The following is a 21,973-nucleotide window of genomic DNA, read 5'->3' on the forward strand; positions in this document are numbered from 1 at the left end:
TATTACATTAAAACTACCTAGCCATTCATTCAGAGACTCGTACAGACCACTAAGTTGTAATATAAAAATTTATAAAATTGACTTAGTCTTACGTTAAAAAAGTGTAAAATTGTTAAAAAAAAAAAAAAAGGCATATACCTTCGACAGACGGCCCGTTTCGACGCTATGTCACGTCATCCTCAGTGTCTCTTGAACCACTCAAGAGTGAAGATGATTTCAAGAGTGGTTCAAGAGACACTGAGGATTACGTGACATAGCGTCGAAACGGGCTGTCTGTCAAAGGTATATGCCTCTTTTTTTTTTTAACAATTTTACACTTTTTTAATGTAAGACTAAGTAAATTTTATGGTTTTAACAAAGTGTTAATGAGAACTTTTAATCAATATATAAAAATTTATCTCATTGCAATTTTTAAACACTTTAAAAGAGCTGCTAATAAGAAATTTTACAGTACCATTCAACAGATGAATTCAACAAAGATTCCTTTCACTTCCATTACATAGTTCATGTAATTTATATTCTATTACTATTATTTAATTGCCGTGGAGCTCAATCTTTGATTTCATGAAATTGCAAATTAAAAAAAATTATCAGGACTAAAGAAAATCAAATGTAACAAAGAAATCTCATACAGTACAATGCAAACAATTTTATGATGAACTCTGATTTATTACTTACAAAAACTAAAAAGACCAAATTAATTAGTAATTCTACACATGACATAAGTAACTTGATCATAGAATAATTTATTTCAGAATTTTTAATAAACACATTCAACATACAAAAACTACAGAAAGTAAAACACATCATTAGAATATCTATAGAGATACATAACCAGTTGGCTCTAATGGTAACATAAAAAAAAAAAAAATGGAATGCGTATTTCACATATCCTCATTTTAATAGGCAGAAATAAAGAATTCAAATTTGGAATGAAACTTCTACATTTGTTTACAAAAACAAAATTTTTCTGAAATATTGACCGCTTGCATTTTCTTAAGATTTCATACATATGTGCAAAATTACACACACAAAGAATCTATTCAAGTGTCCTATATAAGAAAAGACAACAGTAGTTTCGTATTCAGTTAAGTTTATAGGTAGGTAGATAATCTTTTATTATATTCTGTTGAATAAAATTATATTTGTAACAGTCTTTTTCTTCAGACTATCACACATTGCCTAAAGCAAGTGAATATTACATCAACCTGTTCACAAACTAAACACAATAAACAATACGAATAATAAAAACTTTATCAAAGCAAATGGTTGTATAGTAGTACAGTAGATTGAATAATATACAAGATACACCATATCAGTACACTTTCATTCCTAAAACAAAAGTGACGTTCAATAGTTACTTCTTTTTTGAACTTTACATCTACAACCAACACAACTCTACTACACAGATAAATGACTTGAACAAAATAGATTTTTAACAGCGACAGTAGGACTAGGGCTTGAATAATTATCTGATTAATTTTATTGGTTAAATGAACAGCCGCATATAATTGTAGGTGAATTCACAACCAACGTAATTCTACTACACAGATAAATAATGACCTGAACAAAACAGATTTTTAACAGTGACAGTAGGACTAGGGCTTGGATAATTATCTGATTAATTTTATTAGTTAAATGAATGGCTGCATATAATCGTAGGTGAATTCACAACCAACATAACTCTACTACACAGATAAATAATGACCTGAACAAAAAAGATTTTTAACAGCGACAGTAGGACTAGGGCTTGGATAATTATCTGATTTTATCTGTTAAATGAATGGCCGCATATAATTGTAGGTGAATTCATTTGTACTCACTACTGACTGTTTGCATTTATTTATTTTGGTTATTTTCATACCTGAATGAACATTTTTAATGATTTCTTACAAATATATACATTGATTAGTTTTATTCGTTCCCATTAAACTCAAAAACTGCATGATAAGAATCAGGACCTGACACTGGCATCCAAGATGGCGGCCAATTGAAGGTTTTTCGTAGATTGCATGCATTAAATAATTACTGCGCCAAAGAGATTTTAACAAAATTCTCGATGAAATAGTAAATATTGAAGTTCCTTATCTACATAAATGTACACAGCACATTCAGTAATAGAAATAATATATAGTTATCTACACCAATAATAAAAGAAAACAACTGATTAAAAGTTTCAATACGTCATTATTATTTTCTTTTGTTTCGACATTTCCCTCATTCTATAATTATACTTACGACATCCTACACACACATACAAAATTAACTTGGTGAACTACAACATGAGATTATTTGAAGTAGCTATGACAAAATAACATGAGATTATTTTAAGTCGTTATGACAAAATTATTTCACATTATTATATACAAAATTAAAGAATGGTGAAGCACTCCTGGTCTCGGTCGACGTGTATTACTGATTTGATTAGTCTTACGAAAGTGACCAGGTAACAAGGTTCTCCACATTTCAGCATGTTGAGTATGTTCAGGTTGCGTGTGGCTGTGCTGTTCAGCTGCAGCAACTGTCTTCATGTTCAGTCAACAGCATCAGTCCCCTCTACCAACGTTACAATAAATAATCCCACTCTCACTTTGCCGATCTTCACTTGTCATAGTAGGTTTCCAGGATGTCAGCCATGTGCTTGTTGTCTCACGGCTTCTCAAGTTGGTGCTGGTTTGGTTTCTTACACTTGTGGGGTATCGGCTTCTTGGGTCCATGATCTTGCATGGAGCGGATTCCCTGTTTCTCCAGATATCCCTCTATCTTCAGGTCATCCATGCTCTCAACTGCCACAGAATGCCAGAGTTTCTGGAACTCATTGTCCACAGGCAGACCTGCTGTCTTGTTATTGTAGAACACAATCTTCTTCTTGTCAATCGGTCGCGAGATGTATATGATCTCATCCTGCAAAGCCTTGAGGGCTTTATCACAATGTGGCAGAGATTGCTGAACGTCTTCCAACAAAATTCGTCCAAGACCCTTCAAGTCATGCTGCTTCAACAAACGCAGTTGTTCTGATATTTGACCAATATTTAGAATTTCATTATATTATATTATATTTATATAATGGCACTGGCAGTTCACCATTTTATAATCTGTAAAATATAAGTTTAAGAGGAAATGAGTTATTTGTCCCCACTGTACACACAAAAGTCTTTAGATACCCACACCAAAGTCTGTGATGCTTACCTCAGCTGTGTGGATAATGGTCTTGCAAAAACTTCGGTTTATTCCGACCTTTTTTTGTTCAAAAGTGTCATCAGTATTTAGGAAGCAACTTAATAAAACAGACAACTTTTCCTATGTCCTTATCTTTAAATTTAAAAGATTTTAAATAGCTCAACAGGCGATCAAATTTGGTTCATTTATCAAACGTTCCTCATGGACACCATTGAAACTTAAAGGCTCATGTTATGAAGAAATCTGAAACTTTCACAGCTGATGAAATCTTAATGGAAACAGCTACTTTTGGTAGCAGTTGTCCTTAATTTTGCATAATAGGACATAATCTCCTTTATCTATTAAAAAAAAAAAAACGAAGGGGGAAATATTTCTGTCGCTCACATGACTTGAAGTCGAATTATGTTGTCCCTTTCATTCCATTTTTCAAATTGATGTTTGTCACATGAAACAACAGTAGCTAACATTCACTGGAGTCTTTTCTTTTATGGCAATCGTTCAGTTAAGCAGGAGGGTAGATTATAAAAAAATCGTATTTGCTCCATCCTGTAGTTTCAACTTTTTTTTTTATAGACATCCCATAAATCTTTATCTTTTGGAAACAAAACTACATGTACAAATGACCTTTCCTTATAATAATTCGATTTACAACCTGAAACGCTACAAGTGTGAGGCATCTTGAGGTCAAGTTTTATAACTACATATCTATATCAAGCTTTGTTCGCTATGAAAATAATTATATCAATTACAAGATCATAACTCTCTTATAATATGCTAACTTATAAACCCCCACCGATTACACTAGAGACAAATAATACAAGAAACACAAACATGAAGAACAAACGCTTTCACAATCGTGCCTCTACTCAACTGTCCGTCATGTTTACTATTTATATTTTCAGTGTCAGATCCGAAAACATTTAGAAGATCCTGTAAGAATAATAATACTTATTGCTCGTCAGTAATGCTGCAGCAAATATTAAACTTCGGTCTGTTAACTTATATCAGTATGTGCAGATGTGTTCGAGGCATACACAAATCATTTGGTGCCACTAATATCCCACTGAACAAGTTGCAGCATACGATGTAATGCGAAATTTCCGAGAATTATATATTAGCTTCCCATCCTGGATGAGTTAATAATAAAGAAGCAGAATTTACCTAACTGTATACAGACAATTTGACAGAATTCAGAAAGAAACTCAGTGACAGTAACTGTACAATATTACTGATGCAAATGGACACTATGTGGCAAACATACATAGTACTTTAAAAGCCGAATTATCATAACTTTTATCGTTATGCAACTGCTCTGAGAAAACAACCACACCACAATATTTTTGGGACTTAAACAGTATTCAGTACAATAAAATGCATCTATTACTTAACTTGTTTAGTACAAAGTGTCCACTGTGTTGCACAAATTTAGCAATTTATTTTCCAATAATAAAACGAAATTATTGTAACAGTAAAGAAAGTGATTACTGAAGCACTATGTCACGTCGAAGTGTTCAAGAATTTCCTCTTTCCCCAAAATCAATTCTCAGCAAATGAGTACTTACATGTGGACAAATTTCAAATATTAAAATCTGTAGCTGAACTGAACGAAGATGATGCGCTGTACATTGATTAAGACCATAAAAGGCATAAAGATGAAATGATTGGTTTATCCTAATAATTATTCAAAAGATTGCTCCTCAAATATTAATTTAATATTAACAATAAAAAATAACTAATACAATGAAACAAAAAACAGTCTAAAAAATATCTCCTTACACATACTATCTTTGAAGGGAGTGCAGGAGAACTTAATTTACTTAAAACAAACATATTTTCACTTCACAATTTTATTACAACTTGCTACTGTCAAATACTCAAGAACTTTCTGAAAAAGCTCGAGAATTTCTCTGGAAAACTAGTGAAATAACCTTTCACGAAACTGATGATTAACCAAAAAATACTAGTTACCATACAGTAAAAATGTGCAAATAACTAGTGTTCTTTGTGGCAAGGAAAAACTGAAATAACAAGAGGATTCTCATTCTTAATCAATGCATCTTCAAATATGTACCCATATTATGTAATGTACAAAGGAGCAAGCACGCACGCACAAACACACAAAAAATCCTTTTTACACGAAAATCTTAAAATGCACATTGCTATACAATGTGCAAAACTTCAAATTAAATTGTTATATTGCAAAAATAATTTCAATATCCTCTCTACTAATATAATTTAAAAATTTCAAATGTTATTCACATTCATCTAGCATGTATTGTTATTGTTCTTTCATAGGGAACTAAGTTTTGCACACTGGATAATAATGGTCATTTACTTGTGATATAAATTTTAGTGACATATGCCATTTTCCTCTACGCTATGCTACTCTAAGCACATAATTATCCAAGTCCTAGTTATGAAATTTCTGCATTATCAGTAGCAGGTTCTTTTAAGGGTAGCAGATCAGTGGTAAACTCTGTACTTTTGATTATGCTTATGTAAGTGATAAAGTTATTGCTATGTTTGAAATGTAATTCTATGCAACCGCCACTGTGCTAGGACACTTCGTCTTAGTGCAACAAGGATATTATTTTAGTTCAAGAGCTGCTGCTGCTGTGTCCAATAGTGACACACATCTGCACACACACACACACTCACACATACATGCGCACACATGCACACGAATTAATGCATTGACATAGGATACTTGAACACTCATTTTTGGTAGCAGATTAAACTTCCATTGCTAGTTCAGACATCCAGCTACATTTAACTTTCTCTTTCTAGGAATTTACATCCTCTATTTTTTTTTTCTCTGACTATGGACAAACAGTAGATACTACTTAATCCATGCCTCTGTGCTATTCATTCCCACTCTCCAAGAAACTCTCTTCTGTTAATGAGAACTCGTATTTTGTTCAATTCAAATAGGTTTGTTATTGTTCTCAATTTAATAAAGTGAACTGAAGTTGTGATTTGTTTATTTACTTATTATTATTATTATTATTATTTATATTAGTTATTTGTTACCATGAACTGAACACATCTTTACAATGATTAATACTATCAATAATTCCACGGAAACTTCTCTTAACCAATGAAATAAGCTTAATGATGAGAATCATACTACACTGACAGTATTTTGGTTACCATACTGCAGTTATAGCTTTTACAGCAACATGGAATTGTTTTATTCCACATTATTATCCTAAATATTTATGTCTAATTGTGATGTTCACTAATCATATGGCTACTGTCAAAGTTTACCCATTAACTTGATATTTCAGGAGGCCAATGTATTTGTATCATGTGCTTTCGAAAAGAAAAAACAACAGAATGTAAAAGGAAAGTAGATAATATATAAAGAATCCTATTATTCACAATGCACAGTGGTTTCAAATGCGAATCTAGCAGGACAAAATTATTTGGAATTTAAAAATTATTGCTCTTGTATTACTACTTCCCTGAATGAAAATTTGACTTGAAAAAGACGATTCTTTTTTTAGGTTTTCTTTTTATACCAGAGAGTATGATAATTTGCAAGTTGGCTTAATATTATCTTCAAAAATGTTATGCTTGGTCGTCTAAGATTTGGTGAACAGAGAGCATCTTCCATAGAATTTCGTGAAGGTAATCCCCTAACATTTTCCGAGAATTTTAATTCAAAATTTAATCATTTCTCTATTTAAGTACATTTATAGATTTGGAACACTACGAATCCGACATTCTGCTTTCAATGAAGAGCAAATCCTGGTTGTACAACCTTTTCTTGTTGTTAATGAAGTTGGAAAGAAAGACAAATACAGACCAGAAAAATGCCCAACAAGCTCACAATGTTGTTTAAAGTCTCTTAGGGCCCATAAATGTCTCTGTAATTATTTTTTCCATAAAACATACTACTTAATATAATAGCATTAACATCAACACACAATTCTCAGTATATATTATGTACGAGTATTAATACAAAAAGTGACACATATGTTTAACTCTCTACATCCCGAATTACTTTCGAAAGTCAGGAAATGCTTTCAAGCCTCTCTATTAATTATCTAATAGCACATATTAGTAAAATTAAATTTTTTGATTAATTTTTATTCGACATAACATGGTTGTGACTTCCAGGTAACTTTGGTCGAAAATTACACGGTAAAATAAATACTGACATCTAGAGGGAAAAATATGAACTTCAGAGAAAATTAAATGTAGGAAACAGTAGCCATATTGTAATTTTGAAGTCACATTGGTCAACAATGGAAAGAACATTCCTTCTCTTGTTACAAAAATAGTATTAAAATTACTGGATGTGACTCTTAAGTCACACGGTCCAATAAAGGGTTAACTAATATATCCAACAGGAATAAAAGCTTACACTTTTTCACACTTGCTTATAGCCACTGACTAATCTTACAGAAACATGAAATCATTTGATGCTAAGAAGCAATTTTATGATCTCTACATTCAACTTTGGGATTCTACTATGCAGTCATATTTTTAGATTGTTCTTGTTTATAGGCTGAATCATGATTGGACGAGATGCTTACAATATAACAGATCTATTTTCATTACTTTTTTTTAAGAGTGACCAAAATGACTATTGCCTCAGTAGATTCACGCCTGGGACCACTGTGCAATGCAATTGTCTGGCCAAAATTTAATCATACCAATAATTTTCTTTAGTAATTTAATTTCGCTTTTAAACGTAGGTTTCTTATCATTAGCTAATTGCAGTCTCGAATAATGATCATAACATGAAAAGTTCACTGAAGTCAATGATCTTACTGGAAAACTATCAGCATTTGTGATATTGTTGTGGATAGTGAAAGGAGAGGGAAATTTTGAATTAAAATAAAAGGCGTGCAGACAACCATAACCTCACTCACTCTCATATTCACACTTGCTTATAGCCACCGACTAATCTTACAGAAACATGAATCATTTGATGCTAAGAAGCAATTTTAGGATCTCTACATTCAACTTTGGGATTCTACTATGCAGTCATATTTTTAGATTATTCTTGTTAATAGGCTGAATCATGATTGGGCGAGATGTTTAGAATATAACCGATCTATTTTCATTACTTTTTTTTTTTTTTTTTTTTTTTTAAGAGTGACCAAAATGACTTTTGCCTCAGTAGATTCACGCTTGGGATCACTGTGCAATGCAATCGTCTGGTCAAAATTTAATCATACCAATAATTTTCTTTAGCAATTTAATTTCACTTTTATACTTAAATTTCTTATCATGAGCTAATTGGAGTCTCGAATAATGATCATAACATGGAAAGTTGACTGAAATCAATGATATTACTGGAAAACTATCAGCATTTGTGATATTGTTGTGGATAGTGAAAGGAGAGGGAAATTGTGAATTAAAATAAAAGATGTGCAGACAACCATAACCTCACTCACTCTCATACTCACACACAAGTAAATTTCAATACTGAAAATATTTAAACACAGCTTGTAAAGAGTGTATGATGTAAAGAATGCGCTGTTCTGTGCATTAAATTTTTAGGTTACCAACCACTACTAGTAATATATATTTTCACAAATCAGACCTTTGTATTCAATGAGTGACTAATTCCATACCTGAATTAATGCAGTTAAATTATATACCTTAACAGCAGTACCACATTCATGTACAGACCATGTAGTACCCATAGCAGTAAATTTCAAGTGACAGGATTTGACTAGTACAAAACACACACTTTTTGTTGCTTACACTTTGAATCTGAACAGATGCATGTAAATATATACGTGCAATAGTAATTACTGTTGGCAAATTCATACAGTATAACAAGCTTAGAGTGACTCAGAAGTAAATGTTTCACATTTGTTATATTATCTAAACAACTGTAAGGAAGTACGTTGAAATTACTGTTTAAAATGTAAACATGCAATGTGATGTACATAAATGTTCGTTTGAAAATAACTAACATAAAGCAACATGTGTGAATCATAATGAGAACGATGTATTATTGTTGCTGGATTAAAAGGACTGAGGAAGTCAATGCCTTCACCAAGCATGGAATAACATATTTCAAACACACTCTTTGGTAATCGCAATTCAATTATTTGCAGGGTTTAGAGGATTTTCATCTCAGAAAATAGACTCCACTGAAAGGTAAGGTTTGACAGACACTTAAATACACCACTCCTTAACAGGGAGAATTAAGTTCCTTTCGCATTAACTTATACTTTTGTGTAAACCATGTGTACAAGGAATTTTAATTCTAGGCTCAATGTCTGGCTATTCTGTAATATTATGTCTCCATCTTCAAAACGGAAGCCTTTACTGTTGTATGGAATTCCTCGGCTGGGGAAACTGAGTAACCTGGGTACCAGCAGAAAAATGCCATCTCTACAAATAAGCTCCGATATTCTACTGAAAACACTTTCCACTACAAGAACCAACAACAATACATTCAGGTCAATTTCCTAAATTGAGAAATTCTCTATTTTTAATGTTGCTAATTAAATGTGTAACAAAGATGCCTATGTTCAGTGTGAAAAAGTCAGTCAAACTATTGTTCCCATTAACATTCCACTTCAAATACATAAAAATTCAATCTGACAATCATAAAAAGGATAGTCCTGGAAGTGCATGGCTTGTTTCATACTGTCCCATTCCACTTATCCAATGATACTATCTTGCCACATTAGAATATATTTAAAATCTATATATACATAGAAGTCTTTTAGTGAAAAACAGAGGATTACGGTATACTAGCTGCTCTCCACATCAACCCTTCCCTTATGCCATATGTCAACTTTTTTCCATATATTAAATAAAAATTGATTGATTGTACTATAGCATGTACTTTTAATATTAAATAGTGGTAGAAAATGTTCACTATAAGAATATGACTCATCAACGAACAATCTTTTCGAAACCGCAGTAAAAATTATAACAAGCTTGTGTAATGGTGGAACAAAAAGCTACGAAACTGGACCACTTTTCTTACACCATCAATTTGTATTTTGCTTACAGCAAATATTTAATCTGAACAATATCCTACTATCATGTTCAGATTAAACTTAAACTACAGTATCATTAATAGAGATTGTATTTTCCTAAAATATGTTTTCTTGGGGTTGTGTGGGCGAATTAGTTTCTAGTCTAACAATTCAGTGTGTATTGTCAGGTGAGATAGTTTTTGCGACCGTGATACCAGTACATAAAAAAATTGATATTCTCTAGATTAGAATATACAGACAGCTCTTCAGCAAAGAAATGCTGCAGGAAATTTCGTCGATAGTTGCTTTTTACATTTCACATTTTTTTTTATTTCTGGGCAAAGAATAAGTTAAGAATTGCTTTCTGGTAAATGAACAGAAATTGGATCAAATAAGGCTTCAAACACACACCTAAAGGTTGCTGAAATGTGTGGCAAAGGAAAAATGTCAAATCATCAGCTAGATATGCAATCCATTTGATGAATTAAGTTCATCCATACTTTTTTTTTTTTCAAATGAGGCATGATCACCTAACATAACAAAGAACATGCTGGAGTAATGATAATCCATGTAAGATATACGAAGCTTCTTTAGTATATGATGAAAAAATAGAAGTGTCAGCAAAGGCCCAATGAATGAAGAAAAAAAAAGAGAGAGAGAGAGAGAGAAATTATATACTTCATGACAACTGCAGATTCGTTTGTCAATTCAATAATGACTGTTTGTTTTTCTCCGGAAGTTGTTGAATTATTATTTGTATGGTTTCAATACAATCCTCAACTGCCCACACCACAGACAATTTCATGTTTCAATTAAGTATACATTTCCCGACTCTGAGCTCATGTGATTTTATAGGACTTCGTACACAGAGAAATTCTGGTAATTACTCCAAAACTTCTTTGGGTGAACCAAAATCACTTTTGGATGTTCACAGAATGTTTGCAGATTGAAGGACAGCAACTCCACCATTTCTTATAACTGAGATTTTTCAGTGACTCAATGATTACAATGATTACTGGTAAAAAAAAGTTTATAAGACAATCACTTGTGTGTGATCTATGACAAAGTAGGAAAATATCCTCATTGTGTATTTAATTTCAGTAATAAAATACGTAACTTAAAATTCTCCACATGACACTGTCAAATTAACTTACCACACATGCTTTTTACACATTTCTTCTTACCATGTTCCATGTAAATTTCAAAGGGAGGTAGCAACCATAATGACAACAGAAAAATCACCTCAAAGTGCTGGTCACAGATTAACTCAGTCATAGCCTCATTCCAATACTGAATCACCACATTCATTTCAAACAATGACATATAATTTCAATGCAAGAAATTTGGCATATTTAATGGAAACCATATTAGTGGTCAAATTGTAGCACTGAAGTTCTAAACCAGCTAAATGACAAGGGCAATGTATTCTACGATCTGCTAAGTACTAAGTCTCCTGCAAGTAAGGTACATATGAAATTGTTTCAATGATAACAAATAGCATCAATATAAAATGAGACAGTTTTTCTTGAATAACTGAAAACCGCGATTCTGGCATTTAGCTGGCTTAAAACTCCAATAATACAATTAATAATAATAATAATAATAATAATAATAATAATAATAATAATAATAATAATAATAATAATAATAATAATAATAAGTAAAAACAAAGAAAATAAACCTTAACTCTGGTAGTACAAAAAATCTGACACTAATATATGTCACAATCTTGAATATTATTATCTTGCACAGACATTTACAAATATTGTTAACAGACAATTTTAGAATCTAGTGGCATGACAAATTGAAGAGAACATTTACTCTAACTACAGAAATACGCAAACTATAAATATATCTTCTAGAAGGAAAAATATCCTGTATGTGAAAGAAACTTTTCAGAAGTTGAGCCATTTTTTTTGTCTTCAAGGCTCATTCGGTAAGTGTAGTTTTTAGTTCCACAGTCTTCACTGGATTTGTAGAAGTTATAATAAAATGAATGAAAAAAATGATTTTCTTTCTCTCATTAACAGGGAAAGAAAATAACTGTAGGATCTGAAGTTGTACATGCACAGAAGATGACTGTGATATTCAGAATAATAATGAACTTCAAAATACTTGAAATAATCACTTCGATGCTGCTGATTTGTATGTTTAAATTTTACACTTTGGCATACAGTTCGCAAGCTTCAACAAAAATACAGACACAATAAACATTTAGATCATCTTCCTGGTCTTCTCTACTATTTTATATCTTTTACATGAGTCATTTTGCAAAATTTATAAGAACGAAAGATAATAAGTAAAATAGGAACTATGCAACACTGTATATAAATCCTCTCTTTAGCAATTTTTTTACAGAATCTAAAAACATACCCCAAAATCGATTATAAAAAAATGTAAATAATAACTGCTCATGTAAAGACTGGAAGGTTCTCCCACTGCAATCCACTATCAACATTGCTAGTACAGTAGAACCTCGATACAACCAAATTTACATACAATACTGGAAAGCATAGAAAAAGAATAAATCAGGCCGGCATTACTTGGAGCAGCAGTATTATTCCATTTTGAAACTTGCATACACTACTTTTAACACTTGAATATAAGTAATTGATTAACTAGCGGACTTACTAGTGTTAATTATGTAAGTCTGTGCAGCTTACATAATTAACATGAGTAAGTCCGCCAGTTCATCAATTACTTAGCAGTATTATTATTTATTTTGTTTCTACTGTTCTATATGTTTAACTGTATGTTTGATTATTGTACTTAATAGACTAATTTCCACAACCATTTTACAGGTATATTGTTTTGTAACAGTGTACAATGATTTTTATGTAATTCAGGTAGTTCTATGTTTGCCAATCCAAGCGAACTGAGAATCCGAAATACCCCCAGTCCAAATTGGTTTGGATTATTGAGGCTCTATTGTACCTGCTTTCACAAGGTACCTGAAAACATGCATTTTGTCTCCTCCCCTTAAAAGTACACTAAATTATTAATTTATATACACTGACTTCCACAAACATTTTACAGGTATATTATTTTGTAACAGTGTACAATGTTTTGTATGTAATTCAGGTAGTTCTATGTTTGACGATCCAAGCGAACTGATAATCCAAAATACCCCCAGTCCAAATTGGTTTGGATTATTGAGGCTCTATTGTACCTGCTTTCACAAGGTACTTGAGAACATGCATTTTGTCTGCTCCCCTTAACAGTACACTAAATTATTAATTTATATTGACTCCTCAGCATACGGTATTATCAAAAAAGAAAAATATACAATGAATTTTTATGACCAATTAAGCAAGCCATAACTACTAAAACTACGTACATGAGCAAGACCCTTCTGCACTTCGGAAGTAATAATGATGATTAATAAATTACAAGGTATAACTTCGTTACAACTTCAAGGAGATGGAATACTGTTGAAGTTCAAATAATAAAGATGTACATAAACTGGTGAGTAAGTGGATCTCCTCTTACAACATAATGCAGGCAATTCCTGCAAGTGATAATTTTGATACTGAAGCCTTACAGTATACTACGGAGCTGATTACAGCGTGGCAGGGAAGCTAATCTCGAGAGGCTCCAATGATAGTAAGAATATACAGGAAAATGTTGACAATATCAAGATAGAGATTCAGAGCAGCGAAGATGTATTCTTCGGGTGAAATGGAGTACTTGTGTTTTCCTCCTATCATGAGTTGCGTGTCATACACCAGATATATGGAGAACAGCAGTGCACCACAAGATGCATATACCAACGTTATGGTTTTGCCAGGAAAGATCATAGCAACAATGCCAAAAATCATGAGGATAATGACGGCAACAAACAGAGCACCGCTAAGTACCGTGAAGTCCCATTTCGTTTGGAATGCGAATATTGTCAAGCCAAAACACACAGCTGCACAAAGGCCCGCCGCCATCAGAACCTGCAACAATCATAATCAACACTGTAGAGCTCACACACAATACATTCTGTGGGAGTGTATCATTCAAAGTTTGGAAAACCTTGATAAACACTCTAATCAAATACTTTACTGTAATAATACCGGACAGCTGTATACTAGCAGCAATGTGGAGCTGACATCTAGTGGAGGGGTGTGGTATTATGACCACAAATACAAATATTAACATAGCGGGAATCGAACTATTGTTTAAAACGTGACGTACTAAGAAATGCTGAATAATGTTTAATGTAAAATTATTATTTTATATCAAAGCTGGATATTATGAGAAATACTTTCCGTAATTAATTGTTAGGGTACATACTTTTTCTTTGCTTTAGTGAGACAAAATTAATTCTGACATTAAGAATGAATTTACAATAACGCTTTATATAGCCTACGAATTGTCGACAGCTGCAAAGATAAAATTCGTAATAATCTGATACTTGTAATAATTAGTAAAGGCATATGGCCAACAATAAAACTTAATTTTATAAACCTTAAAATTTCCAATACATTTTAACTTCTATTCATTTATTAGGTCTAAATAAAAAAAAAAAAGCTAATTTTTATTGTTCTATAAACACAGAGACAAAGGCCTACTAAAGAATGTTGTTGACTCGCGTTTTATGATCCCTCGGAAATCAAAAATACGATTTGAAGCAGTTTGTAATGCTGTAGGCTAATTGTAACAGTTATAAACAGGATATAACTGACATTTTAACACATTTAATTAATAAAACTATTTACTAGCTCAGCAACAATCTACACTGTAGTAGATTACAGCTTCATTCGTGGGTTTCGGAACACACTGCTGCCTAGGTAGCAGCACCTGCACCAATCGCGAGCAGAACTGCTAGCTGTCCGGTATTATTACAGTAAGGTATTTGCTCTAATACGGAATTCTCATATCGTCCCTGCAAAGCAAAAGTATCTTAAGTGCCACTTTTACCGAAAATGGTGCTTAGAATAAAGTACCCAGCACTGTGCATCGACTATAAAAGTTCTGTGAGCCCCAACAATTTTTTTCCCTCTGATAGGTTGGTTTAAACTTTGACTATTGTATTCACCACCATGACCATATTCTACAAGTATCGTAACTGCTTCTCCTGTAAAGTTATCAAAATGGTGCTTACAATACTGTGCCTTGCAGGCGACGTATTTGAGAAATTTGATATGCAGAAACAGCAGCAACTAATTTCCATCACAAATCCATAAACAAATATCATATCGGTGTACTGATGATTAGAGAACTTAAAAGGCATCTTGAGAGTAGAACACTCAAATCCTATTCACTTTAGAACACCTTGAGTATTGGCAGCATAAATCAATAGTGACATTAATTTGTCCTTGGCATCCAATGTATGAGCTTAGTTATTGCTATTGTGATTTCAATACCATCCTCGCACAATTATTAATTATAAGTAATATCAGGAGAAGATAATGATGCAGGAAACCATATGGTAACATGGAGTTCATAGTAATATATTCATTTTTACCAAGTGTGTGTGTGTGTGTGTGTGTACCCACTTCACTTACGTGACACGGGTTTTCACACACTGCAGATAAAGTAGAACCTCTATTATCCATGGTAATGAAGGGGTGGACTGAACGGTTATTCGAAAAAATCGGATAATCCGTACCATAAAATATTTTCATAAATTAAGCATATAATACTTAGTTTCATAATTTGAAATTCCTACCATACTGCAACTATCAGTGTCTTTATACTACACACTATACAATGTTATGCTGGTTATAACTAATGAAAACAATGAAATACAATAATACATACTACTTTGTTTTATTCTATTAAACTGTGCATATTTCTTACGCCAATCTTCTATTCTGATGCACTATGAGCCACAGTTTTTCCTTTCCCAAACAGCTCAACAAGTTTCCTTTGGACATTTTGCAGAAAATGACTAAATGATGCATTGGTTTGCAGTTATGTGAAAGGTCTTGGGGTCATTTCTTTCAAAGCTGATAGTGACTATTTTACAAGTTGTGAAAAAACCTCCTCCCAAAAGTGTTTCTACTGCTGGTAACAGTAGCATTCCTACTACATACTGTGTAACAGTAATGGTGGTAATAACCTTCCGTAGAAAAAATGCGTGTTAACATAGTGTACAGTACTTAGTATTTTTCTGCAGCAAAAAAGAAAATAGCGAGAGAGAGACAGTCGGATAATCCACCAATCAGTTAATAGGGTTACAGATAATCGAGGTTCTACTGTATATGGCAGGACTGTGACTCATTTTCAAGTTGCACACCACTCCAGATGACCATGCTGTGCATAATGTGTATCTGTGGAGAGTCATGTCGTGTACTAGGGTGAGTGTTCGTGTTAAGTGTAGTGTAGGGAATGGGTGAGAATGATGATGATGATGAACATGAGGAAGGGAGGAGGGGAAACCTGGGGTCAGCACGTAGCCTACTCCTGTTGAATAGCGCCAAGGAGGATGCCAGACTTAATGTCCTCGTCCGACAGACAACTTGCTATCAACAGTGACATATTTCTTCTCTTCATATACACTGCAAAGAGATTTGGAATTTAACCCAGGCATATTGATGCACAATCTAGCGATTAGAAGTTGTGCATCACCACCTCTCCTAGGTAGAAATTTTACACGAAAATCTCTGACCTCGCCAGGAAATGAACCTGGCCTGGGTTTAGCAGACCTCATTTTTATCAAATAAATGCAATAGCTCCTTAACTACTTGAAATCGCACCCAGAATCATATGAATGTTTTTAGTCAAAATGGTTTCAAGTATCATTTCCTAAAAGTTATGACCTTTCTTCAGGAATTAATGCACATATTATAATTTTAAGTAATTTTGCTCTTTTAATGATTTCAATAAAATGAAGAAATGTGTTTCATATGCTCATGCACGTCAAAAAATGCAGATCTTTTCAAACTTAAAGCCTGAATCTAGATGTGATAAATAAAGCCAAATTCGGGATTTGTAGTTAAGCCTAACAGTTCATTAAATATTTCAAGTAAAATCTATAAAGTGGAAATCCTGAGATAAAAAATTCACTTAATATGAAATGAACCAACATTTTTACAACTTTATTTTTAAACACGTAAGAGAGAACACACTTTCTCCATGTACCTCATTGTTATTTCATTATCATAAATATAATATAAAGAAGAAGATAGATCTTTATATTGCATGACATTCTATCTTTCTTTTATATTTTAAGAGGCATTTAACAAAGTACTACTCATGATATTGAATTTATGGAAGATGAAATAATAAACATGGCACAAAAATCGTATGATGAGGAATTAAAAGAAATCACATTTGATCATTAGAAAATTCCTAGTCAAAAACACGGAATAATTTCTTACAGAAATAAGCTTATTCTTTTATTTACATACCGCTTCTGTGTCATATGTAGAAGATGCAACACCAAGCATAAAGGCCTCTGCTAGTGTGAATAGAAACAAGAAGATGAAGTTCATTGGTGCCTTGCGTCGTACATCACCGCAGCAAGCCATTGTGATTAAACATACAATCATTACTGCAAATGCTGCCCACCAAATCCCTTGGTGTTGATGGACATAACGTTTAGTAGCTTCATGGAACGTAAACCAAGCAATGAATGAAACTGTAATTAGCAACTGTACTCCCAGAATTCCATACACTTTCCTGAAACAAAAGGTGTAATGTTATTCAATGGATAGAGAGGAGAAAGAAAAAAAAAGAAGAAGAAGGCATTTTTAAACGACATGTAACTTCAACTCCACAGAAACCTACTGAACTGTTAAAACAGCAAGTAATTAAATTAAACAACATTTTCTACCATGCATAAGCCTAAAAGACAAACCTTCACACTAACCACAGAAATTACTACAAAGTTTAATATTATACTATACAAAATATTACCTTATAAATCCTCGACGGATAGATTTATCTGTAAATTCAAAGCCACCATCTGCTCCCTCTGTGAGGGGTTCTTCCCCAACATATGATGATCCATACATGGCTTGTTGATTTGGACTGGTAGAGTATGCCTGCCCTGATCCTGGTGGAACGTGTCCGTACGGAGGTACAACTGGTGGAGGTGCTACGAAGCCTGGAGTGGCTGTGTAAGGTGGAGGGTAACCCTGATTTGGATAACCGGGCTGTGCGGGATATCCTGGCTGAGTAGGGTAACCAGGCTGAGCTGGGTATCCTGGCTGTGCTCCGTAGTAATTCTGCTGATCTGAAATAACCAGACTTCATTAGTTCTAAAATTTTGGTTTTCATTTCCAATCAGTTACCATATACAGTCAACTTCGGTTACAGTGAACCTCTGCAGACCAGCATATTTCGTTCACTGTATCCGAGGTTCACTAAAACCGAAGTGTCTGTTTTTATACCACTGACGTTGATATACATACAGTATTAATGTCCACTTGGGACAGACCACGTTCAATATCAGTACTAATGTTCGCTTTATCTTCCAACTTAAACACTTTACACTTTGACATCCTGATGTTCACAGTTCGAAACTTGAATCTAATCTGACCATGTAGGTAGTAGGCACTGACCGATTTCGCACCTCTTTCCACTAGAGGTATTTCTACTGTATACTCGGCCTTGGAATTTCCCCGGGTTCACTTTTACAAAGATGCAGGTGAGGACAATTATATTGTAATCCTTCTTGTATTTACCCTTTGGTCATCACTCTACTCCCTTTTACAAAAGAAAACACTTCTTCCTATTCTTCGAATAACCTCTTTTAAAGAAGTCAGATCTAATCCTTCCTTTCTCCCTCACTGTGTATACTATTCTCTTTAACATGTTTCAAACTGTCCAGGAAGCTGAACAAATCCTTTGTCTTTCAATGCACATAACGAGTAGAAGGTTTGAGATTTTGTTCTGAACATATTCTTGGCAGTTCATAGGAGAAAGGGTTTCCTAAATTACCATTTTGACCATTTTAAAATTACATTTTCTTGGGGAAGTTCTAGTTTTAGGTTCACTATAAACGGAAATATTGATGTACTTTATAATGTATGCGGGTTGGGACCAACGAATTAGGTTCACTATAGCCAACCGAGTTCACTATATCCAGAATTGACTGTACTATCAATAACATGGTTCAAGTTCCTTCTTCTTTATTATAATATGAGGCCGAGTCGAAAAGTAACCATAATACAGAAGTAATAAATATGTTACACTCTCCCATTTCAGCTATATGTGAGTGGTCTGATGGGAAATGTCAGCTAACCATAGGTGAAATGGCTGCCCCCTTTGAAGCATACTTCAGAGAGGAGCGGCATCCAGTTATCAGTTTTTTTGGTAATGGAGAAAAACTAGTACATATTCATCAAAGGATTAAGATGTAGTATAGAATTGCTTGTGTGTTGCTTTAGTGAGTTTTTGAATGACATAGGATGTGTGAAGATCAGACGCGGTTTGCCACACATCATTCACAACACACTTCAGTACCACACCACAAGTACCACTAAGTCTCAGCAAGCCAGGTATTAAAACAATTCAACCCTATGAAACCAAAAAGTTCCATACAATCCTGTCAGCTAGCAAATTGATGATCATGCTCTTCTGAGACTCTTAAAGACCCAATCTCCGAATATTACATGCACAGTTAACAGTGAATCATACTGTGATCAACTTCAGAACCACTTGCAAATTGCAATCAGGTCAAAATGTCACAGTTTGCTCAGTTCTGGTGTGTTCTTACAAGACACAGCTCATACAACAGTAAAACAAATCACAGATCTACATTTTGAGTGAATTTCACATCCTACATATTCACCAACATTATATTGAATGTTTATCATGTGTTTGAACTCCTTAAAGAGGCAAGAAGTACAGGTAAATTAGGTGGAACGTAAGTATTTACAGTCACTAGCAAGATTTTTTTTTTTTTGCGAAAGCCAGGCTAAGTAAAGCATTGGCACACCCACAATGAATGTGTTAAGTGATGTTTTAATCCTATTTGTGCATATTCTTTACTTTTTTTCCTAATTTTGACAAATGCAATTAACTGTATAACATTATAAACGTGTTTCATATGTTTTTTTTTTTTGTATGACAGCATTATCAAACAATTAATAAAGAAATAACATCAAATTTGTAATGATGGGTCTATGAAGAAACAGGTTGCTATGACAACAATGATAAATTAAAGCATGGCAAATCTTTTCATAATATTAATTTTATGGCAGAAGTTATGCCATCATAATAGAAATCATGACTTTTAGTTAGTATCGTAATATTTTACGGCATTGGTACAACAATGTGTGATTTTATGCACGATTTTCACCAGCGATAAAGACTGTTTATAAAGCTGGAGTACAAAAAATAATTAAGGTTTCTTTTTTGACTCTGTTTCATATGTATTTGTACCTGAGAGGATAAAAAGAAAGGAGGGAGCGACCCAAGGGAAAATGCTTGCAAGCGATGGGACGGATGTGACTTCAAACTATACCTTTTGTCCCATAATTCTCCGCGAAATACCGCCAAGTATTTAATTTTGCTACAGGCTGTTATGTCACATGGCGAAATTTAAATGTCTAATTCAAATTTTAATAATGGTTAGTTGTTGCGTTTGTGGTGTAACAGCTAAACCAAAATCTTCAGGAAATGCCGTGACCTTTCATATCTAAGCATTATATTATTATATTTATGTATAATGAATGGAATTCATACAGTGCGATCGAAAAGTCTCTCCACAGTTCTTTTAGTTTTAGTAACCCTAGAATACAACCCTGTAAAAAGTTGGCACTCTCTCATTCATTCTGGTTTGACAATCTCACACCCCCCCAGTCCATCACATGCTTAGGGCCCAGTGCTGCCACTTGAATTCTCTACCAAATACACTTGACTTCTCTGTCTAGTGGATTCTCGGCTACACAAGCACTGTGGAGAGACTTGTCGATTGCACTGTATAATAGTATGTAGGCCTAACCATTATGGCTTACGTTCTTTACAGATTTCCGAAAGATTTAAGTCGTAAAAATGAATGGCTAAAATTTATGAATACGCCAAATTGGCAGCCAACAGCAAGAAGCGTTATTTGTTCGCAACATTTCCTGGAAGAATGTTTCGACAGGTCCTCCTCCTGCTCTAGTGTTAGACTGAAATCAAATGCAGTTCCAACTTTGCATGTGGAAAGACTTAAATATGTAAGCCTATCATCCACCTACATATATTTAGAATTTAACAATGATGAAGTACAGTGCATTAAAATTATAGTCTAATTTCATATACAAATTAGTCTAGTTTTTTTCTCTTCTCTTTGAGGTTCGGGATCATAATCCAGAGACTCTAAAAGAAGTACAAGTGTCAAGTGGCAGGAATTCATCGAAACCCTATAATTGCGTGAAAGGTTTATGGTGTTCCAGAATGCGATTGTGAGCACAGGATTCTAAGGATGTTTGGGATTTTAAATTAAATTGTTAGATTTCTCTTCATTTCTGTCTTTATATTCTCCACTTTTAAATTTAACAAATTGGAGCCTTCTCGTTAATTTTATTGCTTCATAATAATTGCTTCTTCATTCCATAAGACAACAATGGAATTGATAGTTGAAACAATTCACACATCAATATGACGCCAATGAGTTGTTTGAAATTATAGTGAATAATAATACAGAGAATTGGATGCACTTCTCATAGTTACCTACTTGAGAATTAGATTACAGTTAAATTAACTATTTGTCTTTATAGACCCTGTATATATTAATCAGTCCGTTCCCCCTTTATGTTTTATCATGGATGGCTGCATTCGAAACTACTTTCTTTTACGCATATCATAAAGATAATTATCCAAGATCTATTGTAATCAATGACATCACTCTAATAACAGAAAGTGGACCAGATTTCTCGAATGTCAAATGCATTAACATTTCACACTGAAAGTAA

The 21,973-nt window shown here is 33.4% G+C and overlaps 1 protein-coding gene across 1 annotated transcript in view; it reads right to left on the reverse strand.

Moving 5' to 3' along the window:
* Nucleotides 1-726: 726 nt before the first annotated feature.
* Nucleotides 727-21,973, reverse strand: part of LOC138713703 (protein lifeguard 1-like) — a 53,525-nt gene continuing 32,278 nt past the window's right edge. The window contains exons 3-5 of the mRNA XM_069846002.1: nt 17,985-18,303; nt 17,477-17,747; nt 727-14,074 (exon numbers count right to left, since the gene is read on the reverse strand). Coding sequence (XP_069702103.1) covers nt 13,715-14,074; nt 17,477-17,747; nt 17,985-18,303 — 950 coding nt within the window. The 3' untranslated portion in view covers nt 727-13,714. The remainder of the gene's footprint in view (nt 14,075-17,476; nt 17,748-17,984; nt 18,304-21,973) is intronic.

This window comes from Periplaneta americana, chromosome 14, assembly GCF_040183065.1.
Source record: "Periplaneta americana isolate PAMFEO1 chromosome 14, P.americana_PAMFEO1_priV1, whole genome shotgun sequence".
Taxonomy (NCBI): domain Eukaryota; kingdom Metazoa; phylum Arthropoda; class Insecta; order Blattodea; family Blattidae; genus Periplaneta; species Periplaneta americana.